This window comes from Heptranchias perlo, chromosome 15 (assembly GCF_035084215.1).
Source record: "Heptranchias perlo isolate sHepPer1 chromosome 15, sHepPer1.hap1, whole genome shotgun sequence".
In the NCBI taxonomy this organism is placed as follows: domain Eukaryota; kingdom Metazoa; phylum Chordata; class Chondrichthyes; order Hexanchiformes; family Hexanchidae; genus Heptranchias; species Heptranchias perlo.
In genome coordinates, this window is record NC_090339.1 from 5,879,269 (window position 1) to 5,902,665 (window position 23,397).

Consider the following 23,397-nt stretch of genomic DNA (forward strand, 5'->3'; position numbering starts at 1 on the left):
CCTTCAATCTGATTGATTAAGGAGATACACAGTTGCTTGTCCTGTTTCCCTCACCACGACATTATCAGCTCGCACTTCCAGCAACTTGGGCGCAAAATATCATGGTGATTAAACAGACCAGGGTAAGTCTAACTAACAGCTGGTGCGGTTCATTGACTGGCTGCAGCAAATTCCAGGCCATGATCTCCCTCCACAGGACAGCCCCTGATCACCATTTGGCGCTTCCCTGGGTGTAAGCTCAGGAACTCAATAGGAGTAGGATTGTAGGCACAAACCCACATCCTAAACCAGTCTGTGAAATTAAACACCGAAGTGCTGTGTCACCCAGACAAAGTGAGCAGTATTCACTCCTCACATTAGCTTCTCAACAGATTTACTGCCCCTTCATCTCAGTGTGTTTGTAAGATCTTGCTGCTGCATTTGCAGTGCAGTGCAGAAAGTAGCTCATTGTATGTCAAGTGCTTTGGACATTTCGAAGGGAAGTAATATGACACTATATAAGTGCAAGCTTTTTTTATTATAACATTCTCTATACTTGTGATGTTCCTCATTAAAACTAATGTTAAAACAAGCCCTAAAATTAGTCTTGATGTCGCTTGATTATTGGAATATATTGTAGAGGACAGGAGAATCTGATTTTTATTCCCTCACTAGACATATGAGGAAATTAGGAAATTAAAATCATCATCTATTTCCCTCATATTTGCTGCGCTATGAAGGTTACAAATGTAAAGCTAGAGCAAAAATATCTAGAAAAAAAGGTGGCCAGTTATTGTCCCCGGTGCACTGCAACAAGTAAAACCAAATAAAGATATTTATTACTGTTACCTGAATTTTTTGCTTTTTTAAGTTGAAAATAGGTGCATGTAATATTGTGTTAAAACCTGATACAGGGCAGTAAGACAAATATTTATACTCATTTGTGACAACGTATTATTACAAGTTGAAAATTACTGCACCTCAGTTCTACGAGTAGTCTTTCGGGTGAGATGTTAAATTGAGGTCATGACTGTCTGTTCAAGTGGACATAAAAGATCTCATGGCACGAACAGCACGGCGTTATCCCAGTGACTGGTCAATATTCCTTCTTCAACCATTACCACCAAAAACAGATGACCTGGTCATTCAATTCTTTTACTGTTTGTGGGACCTTGCTGTGTGCAAATTAGCTGCCACATTGGCCAACACAACAACAGTGATGACTCTTCAAAGGTGATTCATTGGATGTGGAGCACTCTGGCATGTCCTGAGGATGTCCTAAGTTGCTCTATAAATGCACAGTTCTATCTAGTAGTCTGATAATCTATGATTTAAAAAAATATATCATATGTCCCTTTTGAGCAATTTCATTGGCCATAATTAGTCAAATGGCCTTTGCAGTTACTTCCTAGGGATCTTATTGGCAAATAGTTATATAATCCTTCAAATGTACAAGACATTTGTAAACAATCTCATTGGAGAATAGTAATGTTACCTGTCTGGTTAGTGTCTCTTTCTAGGAATCTCATTGACGAATTGTGATCTCGTGACCTTTGAAATGTTTGTGCTGTATTCTCGCAATCTCATTAATTCTCGATAGGTCTGTGACTGACCTGATTGTTTTGCATTTGATTGACAGTGCTCTGGAGCAAAGCCAATAAAGGGAGGCAAGCAAGAATAGGGATTTGGCAGGTTCATGAACTGTTGCCCTGTGATGGATGAGTGACAGGAGCTGGGAGGAGCCAGCAGGACCCAGGGATGAGGGATGCTGGGAATAGGAGACGAGAGGAGCTGGCAAGGGGAGCAGAGCTACATGCTTTTGGCACCATGTGAGATTGTGCAGTTTGTCTCTTGAATCCCAATATGATATAAATAGCAAATTCTCTTGATAGAAAAAAAATCCAGTGAAATACCCAAATGATGCTTCACGTCTTCCGAGAAAGCACAAATCCACCTCCTTGTTCTCCCAGCCCAGGATCCAGCTTCTCCCACTCCTGAACAATACCACAAGAATCCACTAGTAATTGCTTTTTTTAAAAAAATGTCTGTATTGCAGTATTTTACTTCTGTGACAGTTCTGGTTGGTATCATGAAGCTGTTTTGTATACTACAATACAGATTTGAAGTAACTGATGCATCTGAATCCTGTTCAGATCTGAATCCTGAATTCTGTTGATTTGAAAAAGCTCACTGCAGATCTGTCGGCCATGCTAATGGCTGGTTCGTTTGAATGTACACTTATTACTGCATAATCGCTATTGAAGATTTGCATCACTTGTTATAACAACAAAATGTACCAGTAAACCTGCATCAAACTGGCTGCTGTACAGCCGGTTGGTTTTATGCTTTTACGAATAGAATGCTTTACCTAAAAGCCTTTAAGCATTTTATTCCAACTCAAATTAAATGATGCTGTATTTGCATGTACAGTCAGTAATGGCGTATATAACATCATCCATGCTCCTCCAGGTTTACTCAGTTTGGGTGTAACTGTAACAAGTTAATTGTATGTTCAGCAACAAGAAATATTTTATGTGGGCAAAACCACCATATTCTGCAGAATGAGGAAACATGGGGACTTCAAACAATGTAGAGATATAAGCTTAGTCAGGAGCTGTAAACCCATGGCCTGCTAGCAGTTCATTCACAGTAAGAAGCAGAAATGTAGAGTGAGGAAGGTGATGAAAAATGCATCTTAAATTTGGACATAGCTAATAGCCAACTGCTTCAGTTCTTAATTATTTTAAATGATTTTTTAAAAATCTCTCTGTAGTGCTGGATCGTATGTTTCAAAGCCTGTAGCATCTAAAGATTTCCAAGTGCTAGTTGTATATATTTAGTGAACCAGAAGTGAGTTTCAGCTCTGATTCACATCGTACCTTGCTGATTACTCTCACGTTTCTTTCCCCATTGTTTGATGAAAAACAGGACATCTTGAAAAAAAATGTCTGGCCAGGCTCCTTGACTTCTTTGAGGAAATGACAATCCAAGTGGACTGTGGAAACCTCTTCTAGACGTCCAGAGTTCCAGATGAGAGGTTATTAGCTAAACACAAAGCTGTGGACATTGAGTAAATCTTGGGAGTAGATAAGAAATTGGCTAAAGGGTTAAAAAAAAAGAATGAAGGAGTTATGTTGGGATGGTGGTGGTGGGGGAAGTACTGATTAGGGTGTCCCAGGGATTGGTGCCAGATCAGTGCTGCCTGATTTACATCGATGACTTGGAGTCAGAAACTCAATGCAAATTGGTCAAATTTGCAATGAAACCAAACTAGGAGAGGCAGCTGAGAAATTCCAGATAGAATTGGACAAAATATGTAGGCCGGGATAGCAGATGGCAGATGAGATTTAATGCGGACAAGTGTAAAGTGCTACACATAGGAAGGACAACTTGCATACTTCATTAATGGTGTTGAAATTGCTAAGGATGAAATTTAGGAGTATTAGTAGGTTTGATGCTCAACATGTCCATCCAATGCACAGCAGCGATCAACAAAGCCAAAGCATGTGGAACTACATAACCAGAACAAAGGTACCAACATCTGCACTGTAAAGATGTTTGGACTGGGCTACACTATTTCAATTTTCATCCCTGCAATAAAGTGTGTACTGTAAATGTGTTGAAGTGTTTTACTATTTTTATTGGTTCACTGACAAAGAGCCATATATTTAGATCAGTACACCTTTGCTGAGAGATTAGACATGCCGTGGCTGCTTCACTATTTAATAATCCACTAACAGAACCGTAGAAGTAAAATAGCAAATGTTGGAAGAACACAGTGGGTGGGTCAGCTTGAAAGAGAAAGATACAAAGGTTTTGGGTATAACTCTTTAGAACTGCTGACTAACATCTGACAGATTTCTGTTTTAATTTTAGACTTACGGCATTTGCAGTTTCTATATGCTCCCACAGTAACCGTAGTGCGTACATAGAGCAACAAAGGATATATCTAGTGGGATGCACACTGCGTATTAATATTGTCAGCATGCTGCATGAGACTTGCTTTATACCTATCTAAATGATAATAGACTTTCTTTGGACTGCCAAGATTGGAGATGATAAAATGAAGTTAGTGAATTTGAAATCAGTCAGCTACTGTCAACTTATCTTGAAGTAACCCATAAGCGTGATGTTCATAGACAAATACTGCTACGTGGCAGGAACTGTTTGAGGTTACATTCAGATCTCAGTGGCACAGTGTTCTTTCTCCATATTCTGTATTGTTCCAGAGAAGCATTATCTAATATACATCACTTTTTTTTTAAAAGTATCTCAGCAGGCACCCCAGTTTTTGAGGACATTGTGAGTATACTGTTAGTAACCTGAAATGGTAGGGTGAGAGATAGAAAGGAAGAATTGCTTGCGCTTATATGGTGCCTTAGCATACCTGCCAAACATCTCAAAGCACCTTGTGTACAATAAATTACTTTGGAGCGCAGTAACTGTTATGTAGGTACAGACAGCAGCCATTTTGCACCCCGCAGGATCCCATCAACAGCCAAGCAATGAAAGTCCAATTAATATGTTCTGTTGTGTTATCTGAGAGAGGAACATCGGTCAGAACATCAGGATACCTCCCTGCCTTTGTTCAAATAGTACCATAGGATCTTTAAATTCACCTGTTCAGGGCCTTGGTTGAACATCTGGGAGGACAGCAACGTATCACTCCCTCAGTTCTCCCCTGTCGTGTCAGCCTCGAGTGGAGCTTGAACTCATAATCTGCTAGCTCTGAGCCAAGCTGACCCCAAGTTTCCCCATATCACAAGTATCTCTGCTGAGACACCAAACAGAAGCAAAAATCAGGATATTGAATACCTTTCCTTTAAGGAACAAAAAATACAAAAGGCCATGTTCCCTGGACCTGATGGCCTACATCCGAGGGTTCTAAAAGAGGTGGCTACAGAGATAGTGGATGCATTGGTTGTGATCTTCCAAAATTCCCTAGATTCTAGAATGGTCCCAGCAGATTGGAAGGTAGCAAATGTGACCCTGCTATTCAAGAAAGGAATGAGAAAAAAAACGGAATCACAGGCCAGTTAGCCTAACATCAGTTGTCGGAAAAATGCTGCAATCCATTATTAAGAAAGTGGTAACAGGGCACTTAGAAAATCATAATATGATTAGGCAGAGTCAACATGGTTTTATGAAAGGGAAATCATATTTGACAAATCTATTAGAGTTTTTTGAGGATGTAACGAGCAGGGTAGATAAAGGGGAACCAGTGAATGTCGTATATTTGGATTTTCAAAAGGCATTCGATAAGGTGCCACACAAAAGGTTGTTACACATGATAAGGGCTCATGGGGTTGGGGGTAACATATTAGCATGGATAGAGGATTGGTTAACAGACAGAAAATAGAGAGTAGGGATAAACGGATGATTTTCAGGTTGGCAGGTTGTAACTAGTGGGGTGCCGCAAGGATTGGTGCTTGGGCCTCAGCTATTTACAATCTGTATTAATAACTTAGATGAAGGGACTGAGTGTAATATATCCAAGTTTTCTGATGATACAAAGCTAGGTGGGAAAGTAAGCTGTGAGGAGGACACAAAGGGCTCAATGTTAACATTGAAAAACGGGTGGATAAGGGCGGGGGGGCATTGAAAATTGCCACCTCCAACCGCCCATTTCCGGTTTTCGCTGGGGCGAGAAGAGGGGCGGGCGACCAACCTGCTCCCAGGAGGCAGGTCGGGCCTTAAAACCTTTCAAGGAGGCTTCGGGCCTCCATTTTTCTGGCTTTTCCGATTTCAATCCCGGGAGGCCGGATTCCCTGGCCTTCTGTTTTACGCCGCAATGAAGGGAGGCAAGAAGGCCCGAGACTAACAGGTAGGTGCCTGGAAAGGCACAGCTTGTGGGCCCGGGGGAGCAGGGGTGCTACCCCCAGGCTCAACAAGCCTAGCTGCACTGACCCCGCAACGATCACGGACACCCGACCCTCGATTGTGGACCTCCAATCCTGATTCTCCCCTCCCCATTCCAATCCCCGAACCCGATCCTCCCCCCACTCCGATCCTCTGACCCTCGATCCTTCCCGCCCCCCCCCCCCAACCTTCCAATCCTCCGACCCCCGATCCACCCCCTCAACAACCGCGGACTCCCGCGATGACCCCCGATCCCGACACCCCCCCTACCAACCCACGCCCCCGTGCCAATCCACACCCTGATGCCCCTTTGCCCACCTGTGCCCCCCATGCCCCACCTTGCCCACCCACTCATACAAACAAAGATGTCATCTCCCTGGCTGGTCTCCCGTCCGTCAGAGATCAGCCTGTCAGTCAGTTGGACGGGAAACCAACAAAAATAAATAAAAGACATGCTGAACATCAAAATTGTAAGGACGTCCGGGAAACCAGTACTAATGGATTTCCCGACCTCAATTTGACCTCCCCACTCCCTTCCTGGCTTGGTTTTAAAATTGAGCCCAAAGAATCTGCAAAGGGACATAGAGAGGTTAAGTGAATGGGCAAGAAGGTGGCAGATGGAGTATAATGTGCGGAAATGTGAGGTTATTCAATTTGGTAGGAGGAATAGAAAAACAATATTTTTCAAATGGTGAGAAACTATTAAGTGTTGGTGTTCAGAGAGACATGGGTGTCCTCGTACAAGAAACATAAAAAATTGGCATGCAGGTACAGCATGCAATTAGGAAAGCAAATGGCATTTTGGCCTTTATTGTGAGGGAGCTAGAGTACAAGAGTAAGGGAGTCTTACTACAGTTGTACAGGGCTTTGGTGAGATCTCACCTGGAATACTGTGTACAGTTTTGGTCTCCCTATCTAAGGAAGGATATACTTGCCTTGGAGGCGGTGCGACAAAGGTTCACTAGATTAATTCCTGGGATGAGAGGGTTGTCCAATGAAGAGAGGTTGAGTAGAATGGGCTTATACCCTCTGGAATTTAAAAGAATGAGAGGTGATCGCATTGAAACATATAAGATTCTGAGGGGGCTTGACAGGGTAGATGCTGAGAGGTTGTTTCCCTGTCTGGAGAGTCTAGAACTAGAGGGCATAATCGCAGGATAAGGGGTCGGCCATTTAAGACTGAGATGAGGAATTTCTTCACTCAGAGGGTTGTGAATCTTGGAAATTCTTAACCTCAGAGGGCTGTGGATGCTGAGTTGTTGAATATGTTCAAGACTGAGATGGATAGATTTTTGGACTCGAGGGGAATCAAGGGATATGGGGATCAGGCGGGAAAGTGGAATTGAGGCCGAAGATCAGCCATGGAGAAGGCTTGAGGGGCTGTGTGGCCTACTCCTGCTCCTATTTCTTATGTTCTAATGTTCTATTTGCAGGTATGTAACGTGCTAGTTATATTTAAGTTTATGCAGCACATATAGACATAGCTTTAGCAAACTCCGTAACATTTGAATGTGGGAGATTTGTTTGCAACTGAGTTGGTGCCAGAGTGAATTGGCAGTTAGTTTCGTTAAGCAGAGGGTATATCAAAGTGTACTTTTATTATGCACTGGACCTTCCGTTAGGTCACATTGCACCCACTGTCCCAGATGTGCCAAAGTCATAGAATCATAGAAGTTTACAACATGGAAACAGGCCCTTCGGCCCAACATGTCCATGTCGCCCAGTTTATACCACTAAGCTAGTCCCAATTTCCTGCACTTGGCCCATATCCCTCTATACCCATCTTACCCATGTAACTGTCCAAATGCTTTTTAAAAGACAAAATTGTACCCGCCTCTACTACTGCCTCTGGCAGCTCATTCCAGACACTCACCACCCTTTGAGTGAAAAAATTGCCCCTCTGGACCCTTTTGTATCTCTCCCCTCTCACCTTAAATCTATGCCCCCTCGTTATAGACTCCCCTACCTTTGGGAAAAGATTTTGACTATCTACCTTATCTAAGCCCCTCATTATTTGATAGACTTCTATAAGATCACCCCTAAACCTCCTACTCTCCAGGGAAAAAAAGTCTCAGTCTATCCAACCTCTCCCTATAAGTCAAACCATCAAGTCCCGGTAGCATCCTAGTAAATCTTTTCTGCACTCTTTCTAGTTTAATAATATCCTTTCTATAATAGGGTGACCAGAACTGTACACAGTATTCCAAGTGTGGACTTACTAATGTCTTGTACAACTTCAACAAGACATCCCAACTCCTGTATTCAATGTTCTGACCAATGAAACCAAGCATGCTGAATGCCTTCTTCACCACCCTATCCACCTGTGACTCCACTTTCAAGGAGCTATGAACCTGTACTCCTAGATTTCTTTGTTCCATAACTCTCCCCAACGCCCTACCATTAACGGAGTAGGTCCTGGCCCGATTCGATCTACCAAAATGCACGGGTACGGTAGCATAGTGGTTATGTTACTGGACTAGTAATCCAGAGGCCTGGACTAAAATCCAGAGTCATGAGTTCAAATCCCGCCACGGCAGCTGGCGAATTTAAATTCAATTAATTAATTAAAAAATTCAATTAATTAAATAAAATCTGGAACTACCGGATTGTTGTAAAAACCCATCTGGTTCACTAATGTCTTTAGGGAAGGAAACCTGCCGTCCTTACCCAGTCTGGCCTATATGTGACTCCAGACCCACAGCAATGTGGTTGATTCTTAATTGCCCTCTGAAATGGCCTAGCAAGCCACTCAGTTGTAAAATCTCGCTACGAAAAGTCATAATAAGAATTAAAAAACCGGACGGACCACCCGGCATCGGACCACTAGACACCGGACACGAGAACGGCAAAACACCAAGCCCAGTCGACCCTGCAAGGTCCTCCTTACTAACATCTGGGGACTTGTGCCAAAATTGGGAGAGCTGTCCCACAGACAAGCAACAGCCTGACATAGCCATACTCACAGAATCATATTTTTCAGCCAACATCCCAGACTCTTCCATCACCATCCCTGGGTATGTCCTGTCCCACCGGCAGGACAGACCCACCAGAGGTGGCGGTACAGTGATATACAGTCAGGAGGGAGTGGCCCTGGGAGTGCTCAACATTGACTCTGGACCCCATGAAATCTCATGGCATCAGGTCAAACATGGGCAAGGAAACCTCCTGCTGATTACCACCTACCGTCCTCCCTCAGCTGATGAATCAGTCCTCCTCCATGTTGAGCACCACTTGGAGGAAGCACTGAGAGTAGCAAGGGCACAAAATGTACTCTGGGTGGGGGACTTCAATGTCCATCACCAAGAGTGGCTCGGTAGCACCACTACTGACCGAGCTGGCCGAGTCCTGAAGGACATAGCTGCCAGACTGGGCCTACGGCAGGTGGTGAGCGAACCAACACGAGGGAAAAACTTACTTGACCTCGTCCTCACCAATCTACCTGTCGCAAATGCATCTGTCCATGACAGTATTGGTAGGAGTGACCACCGCACTCTGACCAATCGTGAACTATCCCAATATGCTCCTACCATTTTATAAAAATTGCAACATCCCAAGTGCTCGATTTACATAGAAGGGGATTGTTGACCTCCACTCGGCTCCAGACCTTATTACAGCCTTGGTCCAAACATGGACAAAAGAGCTGAATTCCAGAGGTGAGGTGAGAGTGACTGCCCTTGACATCAAGGCAGCATTTGACCGAGTGTGGCACCAAGGAGCCCTTGTAAAATTGAAGTCAATGGGAATCAGGGGGAAAACTCTCCAGTGGCTGGAGTCATACCTAGCACAAAGGAAGATGGTAGTGGTTGTTGGAGGCCAATCATCTCAGCCTCAGGACATTGCTGCAGGAGTTCCTCAAGGCAGTGTCCTAGGCCCAACCATCTTCAGCTGCTTCATCAATGACCTTCCCTCCATCATAAGGTCAGAAACGGGGATGTTCGCTGATGATTGCACAGTGTTCAGTTCCATTCGCAACCCCTCAAATAATGAAGCAGTCCGTGCCCACATGCAGCAAGACCTGACAACATCCAGGCTTGGGCTGATAAGTGGCAAGTAACATTCGTGCCAGACAAGTGCCAGGCACTGCAGCAACTCGCCAAGGCTTCTTCGACAGCACCTCCCAAATCCGCGACCTCTACCACCTAGAAGGACAAGAGCAGCAGACGCATGGGAACAACACCACCTGCACGTTCCCTTCCAAGTCACACACCATCCCAACTTGGAAATATATCGCCGTTCCTTCATCGTCGCTGGGTCAAAATCCTGGAACTCCCTTCCGAACAGCACTGTGGGAGAACCGTCACCACACGGACTGCAGCGGTTCAAGAAGGCGGCTCACCACCACCTTCTCGAGGGCAATTAGGGATGGGCAATAAATGCTGGCCTCGTCAGCGACGCCCACATCCCATGAACGAATTTTTAAAAAATTTTAAAAAATGATCATCTCCAACAAGAGAGAGTCTAACCACCTCCCCTTGACATTCAACGGCATTACCATCGCTGAATCCCCCACCATCAACATCCTGGGGGTCACCATTGACCAGAAACTTAACTGGACCAGCCATATAAATACTGTGGCTACAAGAGCAGGTCAGAGGCTGGGTATTCTGCGGCGAGTGACTCACCTCCTGACTTCCCAAAACCTTTCCACCATCTACGAGGCACAAGTCAGGAGTGTGATGGAATACTCTCCACTTGCTTGGATGAGTGAAGCTCCAACGACACTCAAGAAGCTCGACACCATCCAGGACAAAGCAGCCCGCTTGATTGGCACCCCATCCACCACCCTAAACATTCACTCCCTTCACCACCGGCGCACTGTGGCTGCAGTGTGTACCATCCACAGTATGGACTGAAGCAACTCACCAAGGCTTCTTCGACAGCACCTCCCAAACCCGTGACCTCTACCACCTAGAAGGACAAGAGCAGCAGGTACATGGGAACAACACCACCTGCACGTTCCCCTGCAAGTCACACACCATCCTGACTTGGAAATATATCGCCATTCCTTCATCGTCGCTGGGTCAAAATCCTGGAACTCCCTTCCAAACAGCACTGTGGGAGAACCTTCAGCACACGGACTGCAGCGGTTCAAGAAGGCGGCTCCCCACCACCTTCTCAAGGGCAATTCGGGATGGGCAATAAATGCTGGCCTCGTCAGCGACGCCCACATCCCATGAACGAATATAAATAAAATTCTTCCCGAACTAACAATGGGGATGTGATTCACCTTCTTCCACACTCCAGACTGTAGGGTTAATACCCAGGTGAGCCTTAGTTTTACAATTCCATTTTGGGTTAAACCATGATATAGTAAGATACATCAATGTCTCTGATGCCCACATTTTCTTTAAATTGTAAAATATTATTACCGCTCCTTATTAACGCTATTGGAGCTGGAATCGAAGTGATCAGTTTTTTATGGCAAAGTCGACATATTATGTACATGTATTGATCTACTGTGACAATACTCACTGACAAATAACATGAGTATTTTACCATATTTATCCTTCAGTTTTACAGGGGGTGTTATTGTGCACATTTCTCTGAAAGGATGCCCTTATGTAGCAATTATGATCTATAATGCAAATCCAGCTACTTGGCACCCTCATACAAGTGAACTGAATGTGTATTTTGTATCATTCTCTATCGCTCTTTGTGCAAGTGCTGTTTGATGTATGTTGTCTGATCTTCCTCATAAATATTGACCTCATGTCTGTTAGTCCGGTGTGAAGAGACAAAGAATGCGTATTTCATTATTTGAAGATGATGTGCAGAAATTTTGAGTTGCTGCGATATGCTGTGGTGCTGTAGTGCTTCAGAATTAGATGCACACATGAAGGAGATGGTGATTAGAAATGTCTTTGGAAGGCATCAAACAGACAGCTTGAACTTGGGAAAGTTGACCTATGTGAAGAATATAACAAGTGTGCATTTCATTCCTTTAAAAACACATGAGCTCATTCTGTTTGCGTGCCACTGTTAAGTCAAACCTGACAGAAGATATCTGCCCAAGATGAGTTTTATTTAATGAAGAAGATGCACACTTTTGGAAGTCAACAGTGGAAGTGTACAATAACTCAACACAGTATTTTAGCTCATAGTATTTATAGTTCTGCTGATCAGTCAGACTTGGAAAAAGGTTTGTGAAAAGAAAAATCCTGGAGTAGCAATCTATTCTGCTCTTGGAATCTATATAAGGAAGGTGAGGAAAAAAAGTAAATTTAATTCAAATTTAAAATAAAATTGCTGGACTATAACTTGGTGTTGTAAAATTGTTTACAATTGTCAACCCCAGTCCATCACCGGCATCTCCACATCAGGAAAAAAAGTGACAGTTGTACAGGCGTTGACATTGATATAATGGCCATACTTGTATGATATGAAGGACTTTCTGTATGCCTCCTCTGTGTATCGCTGCTTGTCTCTGACTGTTTTCTGAAGGCTAACCTTACATGAAGGACATGACCAATGTGCGTTTGCCATTGACAATGGGTCCGTTTTTAAGGCCGCGGTATGGGAAGGGATTAGCTAGCGGCATTGCACTGTCTCTCACTCTTCACCTCTTTCACCTCCGTATGTATTTTTCACAGTGGATGTAAAGCTATGGCTGATGATACTCCAGTAATAATTCTGTAGGCATTACAGGTAGAAACATTAGGGTAAATTCACCGACCCTACAGGTAGAAACATTCGGGTAAATTCACCGACCCTACAGGTAGAAACATTCGGGTAAATTCACTGCCCCTACAGGTAGAAACATTAGGGTAAATTCACCGACCCTACAGGTAGAAACATTAGGGTAAATTCACCGACCCTACAGGTAGAAACATTCGGGTAAATTCACTGCCCCTACAGGTAGAAACATTAGGGTAAATTCACTGCCCCTACAGGTAGAAACATTCGGGTAAATTCACTGCCCCTACAGGTAGAAACATTCGGGTAAATTCACCGACCCTACAGGTAGAAACATTCGGGTAAATTCACTGCCCCTACAGGTAGAAACATTCGGATAAATTCACCGACCCTACAGGTAGAAACATTCGGGTAAATTCACTGCCCCTACAGGTAGAAACATTCGGGTAAATTCACTGCCCCTACAGGTAGAAACATTCGGGTAAATTCACCGACCCTACAGGTAGAAACATTAGGGTAAATTCACTGCCCCTACAGGTAGAAACATTAGGGTAAATTCACCGACCCTACAGGTAGAAACATTCGGGTAAATTCACTGCCCTACAGGTAGAAACATTCGGGTAAATTCACCGACCCTACAGGTAGAAACATTAGGGTAAATTCACCGACCCTACAGGTAGAAACATTCGGGTAAATTCACTGCCCTACAGGTAGAAACATTAGGGTAAATTCACCGACCCTACAGGTAGAAACATTAGGGTAAATTCACTGCCCCTACAGGTAGAAACATTAGGATAAATTCACTGCCCCTACAGGTAGAAACATTCGGGTAAATTCACTGCCCCTACAGGTAGAAACATTCGGGTAAATTCACAGCCCCTACAGGTAGAAACATTAGGGTAAATTCACAGCCCCTACAGGTAGAAACATTAGGGTAAATTCACTGCCCCTACAGGTAGAAACATTAGGGTAAATTCACTGCCCCTACAGGTGGAAACATTAGGGTAAATTCACTGCCCCTACAGGTGGAAACATTCGGGTAAATTCACCGACCCTACAGGTAGAAACATTCGGGTAAATTCACTGCCCCTACAGGTAGAAACATTAGGGTAAATTCACTGCCCCTACAGGTGGAAACATTAGGGTAAATTCACCGACCCTACAGGTGGAAACATTAGGGTAAATTCACCGACCCTACAGGTAGAAACATTAGGGTAAATTCACCGACCCTACAGGTAGAAACATTCGGGTAAATTCACTGCCCCTACAGGTGGAAACATTCGGGTAAATTCACTGCCCCTACAGGTAGAAACATTCGGGTAAATTCACCGACCCTACAGGTAGAAACATTCGGGTAAATTCACTGCCCCTACAGGTAGAAACATTCGGGTAAATTCACAGCCCCTACAGGTGGAAACATTCGGGTAAATTCACTGCCCCTACAGGTGGAAAAATTAGGGTAAATTCACCGACCCTACAGGTAGAAACATTAGGGTAAATTCACCGACCCTACAGGTAGAAACATTCGGGTAAATTCACTGCCCCTACAGGTAGAAACATTAGGGTAAATTCATCGACCCTACAGGTAGAAACATTCGGGTAAATTCACCGACCCTACAGGTAGAAACATTAGGGTAAATTCACTGCCCCTACAGGTGGAAACATTAGGGTAAATTCATCGACCCTACAGGTAGAAACATTCGGGTAAATTCACAGCCCCTACAGGTAGAAACATTAGGGTAAATTCACCAACCCTACAGGTGGAAACATTAGGGTAAATTCACCGACCCTACAGGTAGAAACATTAGGGTAAATTCACCGACCCTACAGGTAGAAACATTAGGGTAAATTCACTGCCCCTACAGGTAGAAACATTAGGGTAAATTCACCAACCCTACAGGTGGAAACATTAGGGTAAATTCACTGCCCCTACAGGTGGAAACATTCGGGTAAATTCACCGACCCTACAGGTAGAAACATTCGGGTAAATTCACTGCCCCTACAGGTAGAAACATTAGGGTAAATTCACTGCCCCTACAGGTGGAAACATTAGGGTAAATTCACCGACCCTACAGGTGGAAACATTAGGGTAAATTCACCGACCCTACAGGTAGAAACATTAGGGTAAATTCACCGACCCTACAGGTAGAAACATTAGGGTAAATTCACTGCCCCTACAGGTAGAAACATTAGGGTAAATTCACCAACCCTACAGGTGGAAACATTAGGGTAAATTCACCGACCCTACAGGTAGAAACATTAGGGTAAATTCACTGCCCCTACAGGTGGAAACATTAGGGTAAATTCACCGACCCTACAGGTAGAAACATTAGGGTAAATTCACCGACCCTACAGGTAGAAACATTAGGGTAAATTCACCGACCCTACAGGTAGAAACATTCGGGTAAATTAACTGCCCCTACAGGTAGAAACATTAGGGTAAATTCACCGACCCTTCAGGTAGAAACATTAGGGTAAATTCACCGACCCTACAGGTAGAAACATTAGGGTAAATTCTCCGACCCTACAGGTAGAAACATTAGGGTAAATTCACAGCCCCTACAGGTAGAAACATTCGGGTAAATTCACCGACCCGACAGGTAGAAACATTCGGGTAAATTCACAGCCCCTACAGGTAGAAACATTAGGGTAAATTCACCGACCCTACAGGTAGAAACATTCGGGTAAATTCACAGCCCCTACAGGTAGAAACATTAGGGTAAATTCACTGCCCCTACAGGTAGAAACATTAGGGTAAATTCACTGCCCCTACAGGTAGAAACATTAGGGTAAATTCACCAACTTTACACTTGTAACTGTTGTGCAGTGTGAATTTCATCTCCCTCAGTAAAGCAGGGATCCCATCCATCATGACCTTCCAGCAACCTTAAATGCCAAGCTGCCTCGTTTAAGGTTGGATGTGTAAAATCATGCGATTGGAGATCTTCAAAGCACTGGACAACTGAATAATGGCAGATTAGCATTCTGAGACAGCATAATAGCAATCAGATGGATGAATGTAATCTATCCATTCAATCATATTGCCGTGTCCTCTAGATGTGCTCAATTAGATGTCTAGCATATGTTACCAGACGTGCATTACAAATATGTTAACCTATCCTGAGCACTATTATTTAAAATATTAGAATATAATTAGTCGAATATGTATCTAAGGAATGTTAACCCTTACAGAGCTGTGACCAAGTTTACATCTCCAAGGCAACTGACAAAGCATTCGGTGCTTTTGACACTATGTTAGCATCACAGACACATATGAGTGTATTAATGTGCGGAATCTCGGCTTTTCGTTGGCTGTAAACTGGCTTTAAAGCCAATGAAAACTTCTTTTTAAAATGTAAGTTCCCATTTTCAAAATAGATAGAACAGGTGACTTAAAGATTCTATAAAGCACTCACAATGGGGAAAGGAGTGCAGATAAATGGATGGGCAGGATACCATGGAATGAGCAGGGAGTCAAGCAGATGGTAATGCAGTTGTCTGGTGAAAGAAGTGTATATAACTGGCTGGAAAGCGATGCAAAAATTCCACTCGCACAGCTTGCATTAATGAACCGCAATGATCGGGGAACTTTTAAAGATATAAATGTTTTTAGTATAAAGCGTGATTTAAGGTAATGAACATGTGGATCTCAGATCATCGGGATGAAATGTTGGCAACTCCCCCACTCTTGATCTACTGCAAATTTTCAAAGAAAAAATGCTACCAAACATCTGGAGAGAAAATGGGAATTATTGTTTCTTGTGCGCACGCGATGAAAGACAATAGAATCTTTGAACATTTTTACTGATCCACAAGCCAAGAGTACTCTGCTTCAGTATCAGATTTTCCCTGTTTAAGAAGAACCTGCATTCAAATAACGCTTCTGTAAGTCTCACAGAAGTGTCCCATAGTGCTTCACGTGAACTACTTTGAAGCTATGTAGGCAAATGCGGCATCCATTTTGAGTACAACAGAGATAAATGACAAGTTAGTCTGTTTTTAGTTGTGTTGGTTGGGGGGAAGAATATTGGCCTGGACACCGGGAGAACTCCCTGCTCTTCTCCAAAATAGTATGGTGGAATCTTTGTTATCAACCAAAAAGGGTCTTGGTTTAATGTATCATCCAAATGTCTGACAGTGCAACACTCCCTTAGTGCTGCACTGGAGTGTCAGCCTACATTATGTGCTCAAGTCCTTTTACCCAAACTCCAAGAAAAATATTTATGACCATGAGGATATGCCGATGGTGTTCTGGAATCTGCCCTGATTTAGTTTCAAGGAGGAAACCAGAGCATTGCCAGCAACAATGAAAAACAACTGAGTTCAGGTATATAGCAGCTGAGCTTGCCTGGCACAAGCCAGTAATGCAAAATCCATATGGGAATAAACCATATCTTGGTTGAGGTGACATCACTGTAAATCTAAATGAAGCACAAATTTGATCACTTCAGAGAGGTTTCATCACATGGCCTCCAACAGACATGCCCCCATGCTCCCACCTGACTGGTCAACAAAAATAGGAGTGTGAGCTGATTGGATGTTCCTTCTGTCGATCAAATTTTGGCCACAGTCTGATTGGATAATATTGGATGCTGGAACTACCGTGACAATGTTTTTTTGTGTTTTTTGAACGACAGAAAAAGATTTTTTTAAATTATATTTTTTTGTAAACTCCAATGTCCAAGATAATCCGACCTCTATGACGCCTGGTCAAAATTCCTCTCTTGCTCTCTCTCTCTCTCCCTGTCTCTCCCTCTCCCCGCCACTCAGACCCCACTCCGCAATTCAACTGGTCGTTATTGAGAGTGGAGGCAGGCAGAGGAGTGTTACTGGAGGAATCAGGTGTCAGAGATTGGGGGAGTAGTGGCAGAGTGGAAGTCAATCACACAGGAGGGTTGTCAACTTTATCCAAGACTTGAGCACATAATTTAGGCTCCCATTCCACTGAGGGAGTGGTGTATTTTGGAGGTCCCAAACTTCAAATGAGTGTGTCCCTGTTCAGTTGGGCGTTAATGATCCCATGTCCTAGCCAGCATTCCTCCCTCAACTGTAATCACCAAAAATAGATTAATTTAATTGCTGATCACACTTACTGCACACAAAATATCGACCACATGCGCTTACTAACTTCACTTCAAAAGTACTTCACTGTACTTGAAGCGCTTTGGGATGTCGTGAGAGATGTTATAAGGCACTGTTATCAGTGCACATTCCTGCTTATAAACAACTCCTGGGATGTTCTGGTGTAATTGCTGTCGGGCGTATTTGCATGTTTGTAAACGTTCTGCTGTTCCTATTTCTATGGCGGCATACGATTAAAAACCTCATTGCAAAAACTGGCCGGGGCTGCATATGAATAAGCCACCATTCAGACTTTAGCCCTACTTTATATAAAACAAATATATGATTTATTCACTAACATGGTTAGTAACGCACTTGGTCTGCGAGTCGTGGAAAAATCCAGCTCGGGGAATAGCATTCTTTCCCCATCAGGAATCTCCATTCCTGCCTCGTGCAACGTGTTCTGAATAGGATGACCTCACTGTGAATGGACTTTGCTCTAAAAATCCTAAAAATTTTTGCAGAATCTCAGCATGTTTTCAAAAAGAAATTTCTCTTAATTCTAAGTCAAGATAGTCCGGAAATGTTCCTTTCATTACCGCTACCACAGAGGGCGAACTGACTGCTGATGCAGTCCCTCCCAGAATGCATTGCATGAAGGAGCATATGGTTAAGAGCACTTGGAAAATGTTTGTGAGTAAACTAATTTCCATCAAATCACTGCCGAGGCAATGCCACAGCTGTAAGCGGATATCAGAATATCAAAAGGTAGAATCAGATTGGTCATTTGTAATTCAAATGGACCCTGCCTCATGCCTCTCATTCCTTCTGCTGTTCCAACTGTCGTTTTCAGTTGTTATTTTAGTTTGTTTATTTAATAAAAAAAATAATAACACAAAAATCATGATGAAGTTCAAGCTGTGCTGATTTCAGGGTTTCATCATACCAGCAATTATTTTAACACAAAACTTCGCTTTGTGTCAAAACAGTCGCGAGCATGGTTAAACGTTAACTGTACTTCATTTAAAACCCTTGCCACATGAAGAGGTAAGACTTGCAGTAATACAGCAACCTATCACTTCTCTCTGAAGTATCACAAAGCATGCCACACACTTGTATCAATACTATTTTGAAGTGCAGTGGGCAAATACAGCCATCATTTTGACCACAAGATCCCATTATAGAAATTAGATGAGTGGGGTGGGGGTTAATCTATTTTTGCTTATAGATGATTTTGAGGTAGGGAGACATGGCAGCTTTTGTTACGTGGAATTACATTGATGATGGCTGAGGGAGGAATGCTGACAAGGATCTCCCTGCTCTTCCTTGAATAGTGCCGTGTGATCTTTAAAGCTCACATGAACCACCAGAACAGGCAGACACAGCTTTGGTTTAACTCATTCAAAGGACGGCACCGCTGACAATGCAGCACTCCCGTACTGCTATGCTAGAGTGTTAGTCTAGGTCAGGAGCTCAAGTCCTGGAGTGGGGCTTGAACCCACAACCATCTGATTCAAAAGCAACAGTGCTACGAACTGAGTCACACTGACACATATAGATGCCGTGTCTGTTCTTTATTGCCTACATTTATAATTTGTACAACTACTTTTGAACTTAGGGGTTCAAATACGCAATTCCTTGGAAGTGTGAGTGTGGGTAGATAAAACCATTAAAAAAGACCAACAGCACTTTGGATTTTACAAATACCAACATACAAAATTGACAGGCAGGAAAAGACCAGCTGGTCCATCAATCCTGCCCCACACTTCATGATGACTGCAGCATCCTGACTAGACACTTCCCACCCTCCCCTCCCACCCCCACAGTCATTTAATCCCCTGGGAGAGGCAAAAGAAAGTGCAAAATCCCAGAGCCGTTAAGGGAAAAAATACTCCAGAAAATTCCTCTTCAACCCCCTCAGGCGATCGAAACCAGTCCAAGGAGCAAGTGTTATCCATAAAGACTCTTAGCTTCTATATGATTTGATCTCTTCCCCAGTCAAGAAGTGGTCCAGCTCCCTCCTGAAGGCAGAGTGTCAGCACCCACCACACCAGCCAGCAATGTATTCCAGAGGCTCACTGCTCTCTGGGAAAAGAAGAAATGCCCAACATCCAGTCTATTCCTACTCTTCCATTGTTTAAACTCATGTCCCCTGGTCCTCCTCAACCTGTTAAACTGGGATAATTTATCAATAGGGACGCTGTCCAGCCCTTTAATTATTTTATGAGGTCTCCTCAAAGTCTATGCTGCTGTAAAGCAAATAGACCACGGTCCTTAAGCCTGTCTAAGGAGCTGAGGTTCCTTAAGCTAGGAATCACTCTCATAGCGCTCCTATGGACCTTTTCCAAGGCTGCTATATCATCCACCATGTGGGGGGACCAAAATAGGGGCATAGAGTACAAGAATACAGAAGATAAATTTCTAAAAAAAATATTGATTAGGCCACAGTTGGAGTATCTTATGCAGTTTTGGGCATCTCATTATAGAAAGGATATTGAAGAGTAGATTCACCAGGATGATACCAAAGATGAGACGCTATAGTTATGAGGAGAGACTTGAAATGTTAGGGCTATTTCCACAGGAACAGAGAAGGCTAAGAGGAGATTTAATAAAGGACTTTAAAATTAGGATGGGCTTTGATTTAATATTGTCACTGAGAGTGAGGAGAGAGGTTAGGAGAAATTTCTTTACACAGAGGGGTTGTTGGAGCATGGAAGGCTTTGCAACAGGGAGTAGTTGAGGCAGAGATAAATAATGGAAGTGGAGAAAGATACAGGGTTGTGGGGAGACTGCGAGGCAGTGGGATTAGTTTTGGATTGCTCCAGCAAAAAGCCAGCACAGACACATTAAGCCAAATGGCCTCCTTCTGTGTTGTAAACTTCTAGGGTTTTTTGGTCCCATTTCAGACTACAATAGCCGCCCTGTACCTTCACATCTGTAGCCCAGATTGCTGATCAATTTTCAGTATAATTTTATGCATTACAGTGTGATGATGGAAAATAGTATCGGTTAAAATCTAATGGAAGTAGACTTGACCTTCTCCAACTCCGAGTGTTATAAAGTGCTGGAAAGGACCAATTTAAAATATTTTTATTTATTTAAAAATTGGGGAATTTACACAGACTTAATACTTAATTTAAGTGATTTTTGCTTTCAGCTCTAAAGGTTAGAGGAGACTGGGTGCTAATTACTATCTTATTCTATAGGGATTCAGAATAATGAGAAGAGGAAGGGAAATGGAGCATTTTTAAATCTCACAAACAGATTAATTAAACAGGGAGAATGTGAACTAAATCTAATCTCGATCCTATTTGTGGTTTATGAGCCACCTTACATGTGGGTTCAAGTCCCAATCCAGGACTTCCAACACTAATTTTTTTTAAATTCATTCATGGGATGTGGGCGTCGCTGGCATCCCTAATTGCCCTTGAGAAGGTGGTGGTGAGCCGCCTTCTTGAACCGCTGCAGTCCGTGTGGTGACAGTTCTCCCACAGTGCTGTTAGGAAGGGAGTTCCAGGATTTTGACCCAGCGACGATGAAGGAACGGCGATATATTTCCAAGTCGGGATGGTGTGTGACTTGGAGGGGAACGTGCAGGTGGTGTTGTTCCCATGTGCCTGCTGCCCTTGTCCTTCTAGGTGGTAGAGGCCATAGGTTTGGGAGGTGCTGTTGAAGAAGCCTTTGCGAGTTGCTGCAGTGCATCCTGTGGATGGTACACACTGCAGCCACTGTGCACCGGTGGTGGAGGGAGTGAATGTTTAGGGCGGTGGATGGGGTGCCAATCAAGCGGGCTGCTTTATCTTGGATGGTGTCGAGCTTCTTGAGTATTGTTGGAGCTGCACTCATCCAGGCAAGTGGAGAGTATCCCATCACACTCCTGACTTGTGCCTTGGAGATGGTGGAAAGGCTTTGGGGAGTCAGGAGGTGAGTCACTCACCACAGAATACCCAACCCCCTGACCTGCTTTTGTAGTCACGGTATTTATGTGGCTGGTCCAGTTAAGTTTCTGGTCAATAGTGACTCCCAGGATGTTGATGGTGGGGGATTCAGCGATGGTAATGCCCTTGAATGTCAAGGGGAGATGGTTAGATTCTCTCCTGTTGGAGATGGTCATTGCCTGGCACTTGTCTGGCGTGAATGTCACTTGCCACTTATCAGCCCAAGCCTGGATGTTGTCACGGTCTTGCTGCATGCGGGCACGGACTGCTTCATTATCTGAGGGGTTGTGAATGGAACTGAACACTGTGCAATCATCAGCGAACATCCCATTTCTGACCTTATGATGGAGGGAAGGCATTGATGAAGCAGCTGAAGATGGTTGGGCCTAGGACACTGCCCTGAGGAACTCCTGCAGCAATGTCCTGGGGCTGAGATGATTGGCCTCCAACAACCACTACCATTTTCCTTTGTGCTAGGTATGACTCCAGCCACTGGAGAGTTTTCCCCCTGATTCCCAATATTGCACCTTGCACCACTGAGCAGGAGTGTCCAAGCTTTTTGTTTCTGTGGAGCTTTGCCAGGCATGCATGAAGTTTAAATCTGTGTTCTTGTAATTTCCATATATCCAGTGCTACGGATACGAACAGATCTTGGTGTTGTGATTTTAGATTTAGCCATCAATGAAACAGCACCCCTAAGAGTGGTGTTTTTCAAACCTCCAGGCCCACAAAATTTAAACAGGATAAACCTGAGAGAAATACAAGTGCAAATATTTATTTCTGAGCTTTGCTGATCAGATTACCAGGGCTCAGGGACTGCATGTAGACCTTGGGCTGTAGTTTAGTCATCCCTGACTTTGAGTTTTGCAGCTTCTCGAAGCACAGGTAACTTCCAGTAGTCGAACGCAATGGACTTTCTAAATATATTTTTCTTTCCTGTTCACAGCCCTTTTCAGTATAAGTAGATTCTATACATACAGCACTTTTCTTTTTTGCTGATTACATAAAATACTTTTATACCAATCAGTTGTTCCTGCCTTGTATCTCACAATTCAGAGTTGCTCCAGCTTGCGCACATTTTTAAAATAATAATTTGAAGTAATGTTTGTTTAATGTACACTTTCTATTTATGTTAAGATTCACAATTGAAATGCAATAACCGTTGTGGAGCTATATCATGGAATAATGTGAAAGTGCTAAGCAGTTGAAAGAACAGCATGTCGGTCTGTTTTACTGCTTTCTAAATTTAGTCTTTGCTGTACAGCACCGCTTTCCTTCAATATCGAAATGCATTAATTTCTCCTTTACAATTTCTACAGATCGTTGGTCGAAGAGGAAGATCCTCATCTGAAAGTGTCCTTGGCAAGTGGCGACATGGGCGTGACAACCCATTTGCAGTCTTCAAAGACGGGCAACACTCGCTTCTTCACGAGCAACACCCATAGTTCTGTAGTGTTACAGGTATGGCATTTGTTCTTAGTTTGCGCCAATGGCAGCCTGATCGTTGCTATTTTGTATTTGTTAGCCTTCCAGAGACCGGGCTTATTAATCCCTGCTCATCTGCCCGTAGTAAGATGACACGACCTCTGCTTAACCAGATAGTGGACATGGTAGAGTGCGCAAATGTTCCAAAACTGTCTGCGCTTGATCATTCAAAAAATCCCACTTTTAATTATTTATAGACAGAGTAGATGCAGGGAGGATGTTCCCAATGGCTGGGGAGTCCAGAACCAGGGGTCACAGTCTCAGGATACGGGGTATGCCATTTAGAACCAAGATGAGGAGAAATTTCTTCACTCCGAGGGTGGTGAACCTGTGGAATTCTCTACCACAGAAGGCAGTGGAGGCCAAGTCATTAGATGTATTGAAGAAGGAGATGGATATATTTCTTAATGCTAAAGGGATCAAGGGATATGGGAAAAAGCGG

The 23,397-nt window shown here is 43.5% G+C and overlaps 1 protein-coding gene across 5 annotated transcripts in view; it reads left to right on the plus strand.

The window, feature by feature from the left end:
- Positions 1-23,397, plus strand: part of klhl13 (kelch-like family member 13) — a 241,560-nt gene that overhangs the window by 145,489 nt on the left and 72,674 nt on the right. For all 5 annotated transcript variants that reach the window (XM_067996801.1, XM_067996802.1, XM_067996800.1 and 2 more), the window contains one exon: positions 22,790-22,931. In XM_067996801.1, coding sequence (XP_067852902.1) covers positions 22,790-22,931 — 142 coding nt within the window. The remainder of the gene's footprint in view (positions 1-22,789; positions 22,932-23,397) is intronic.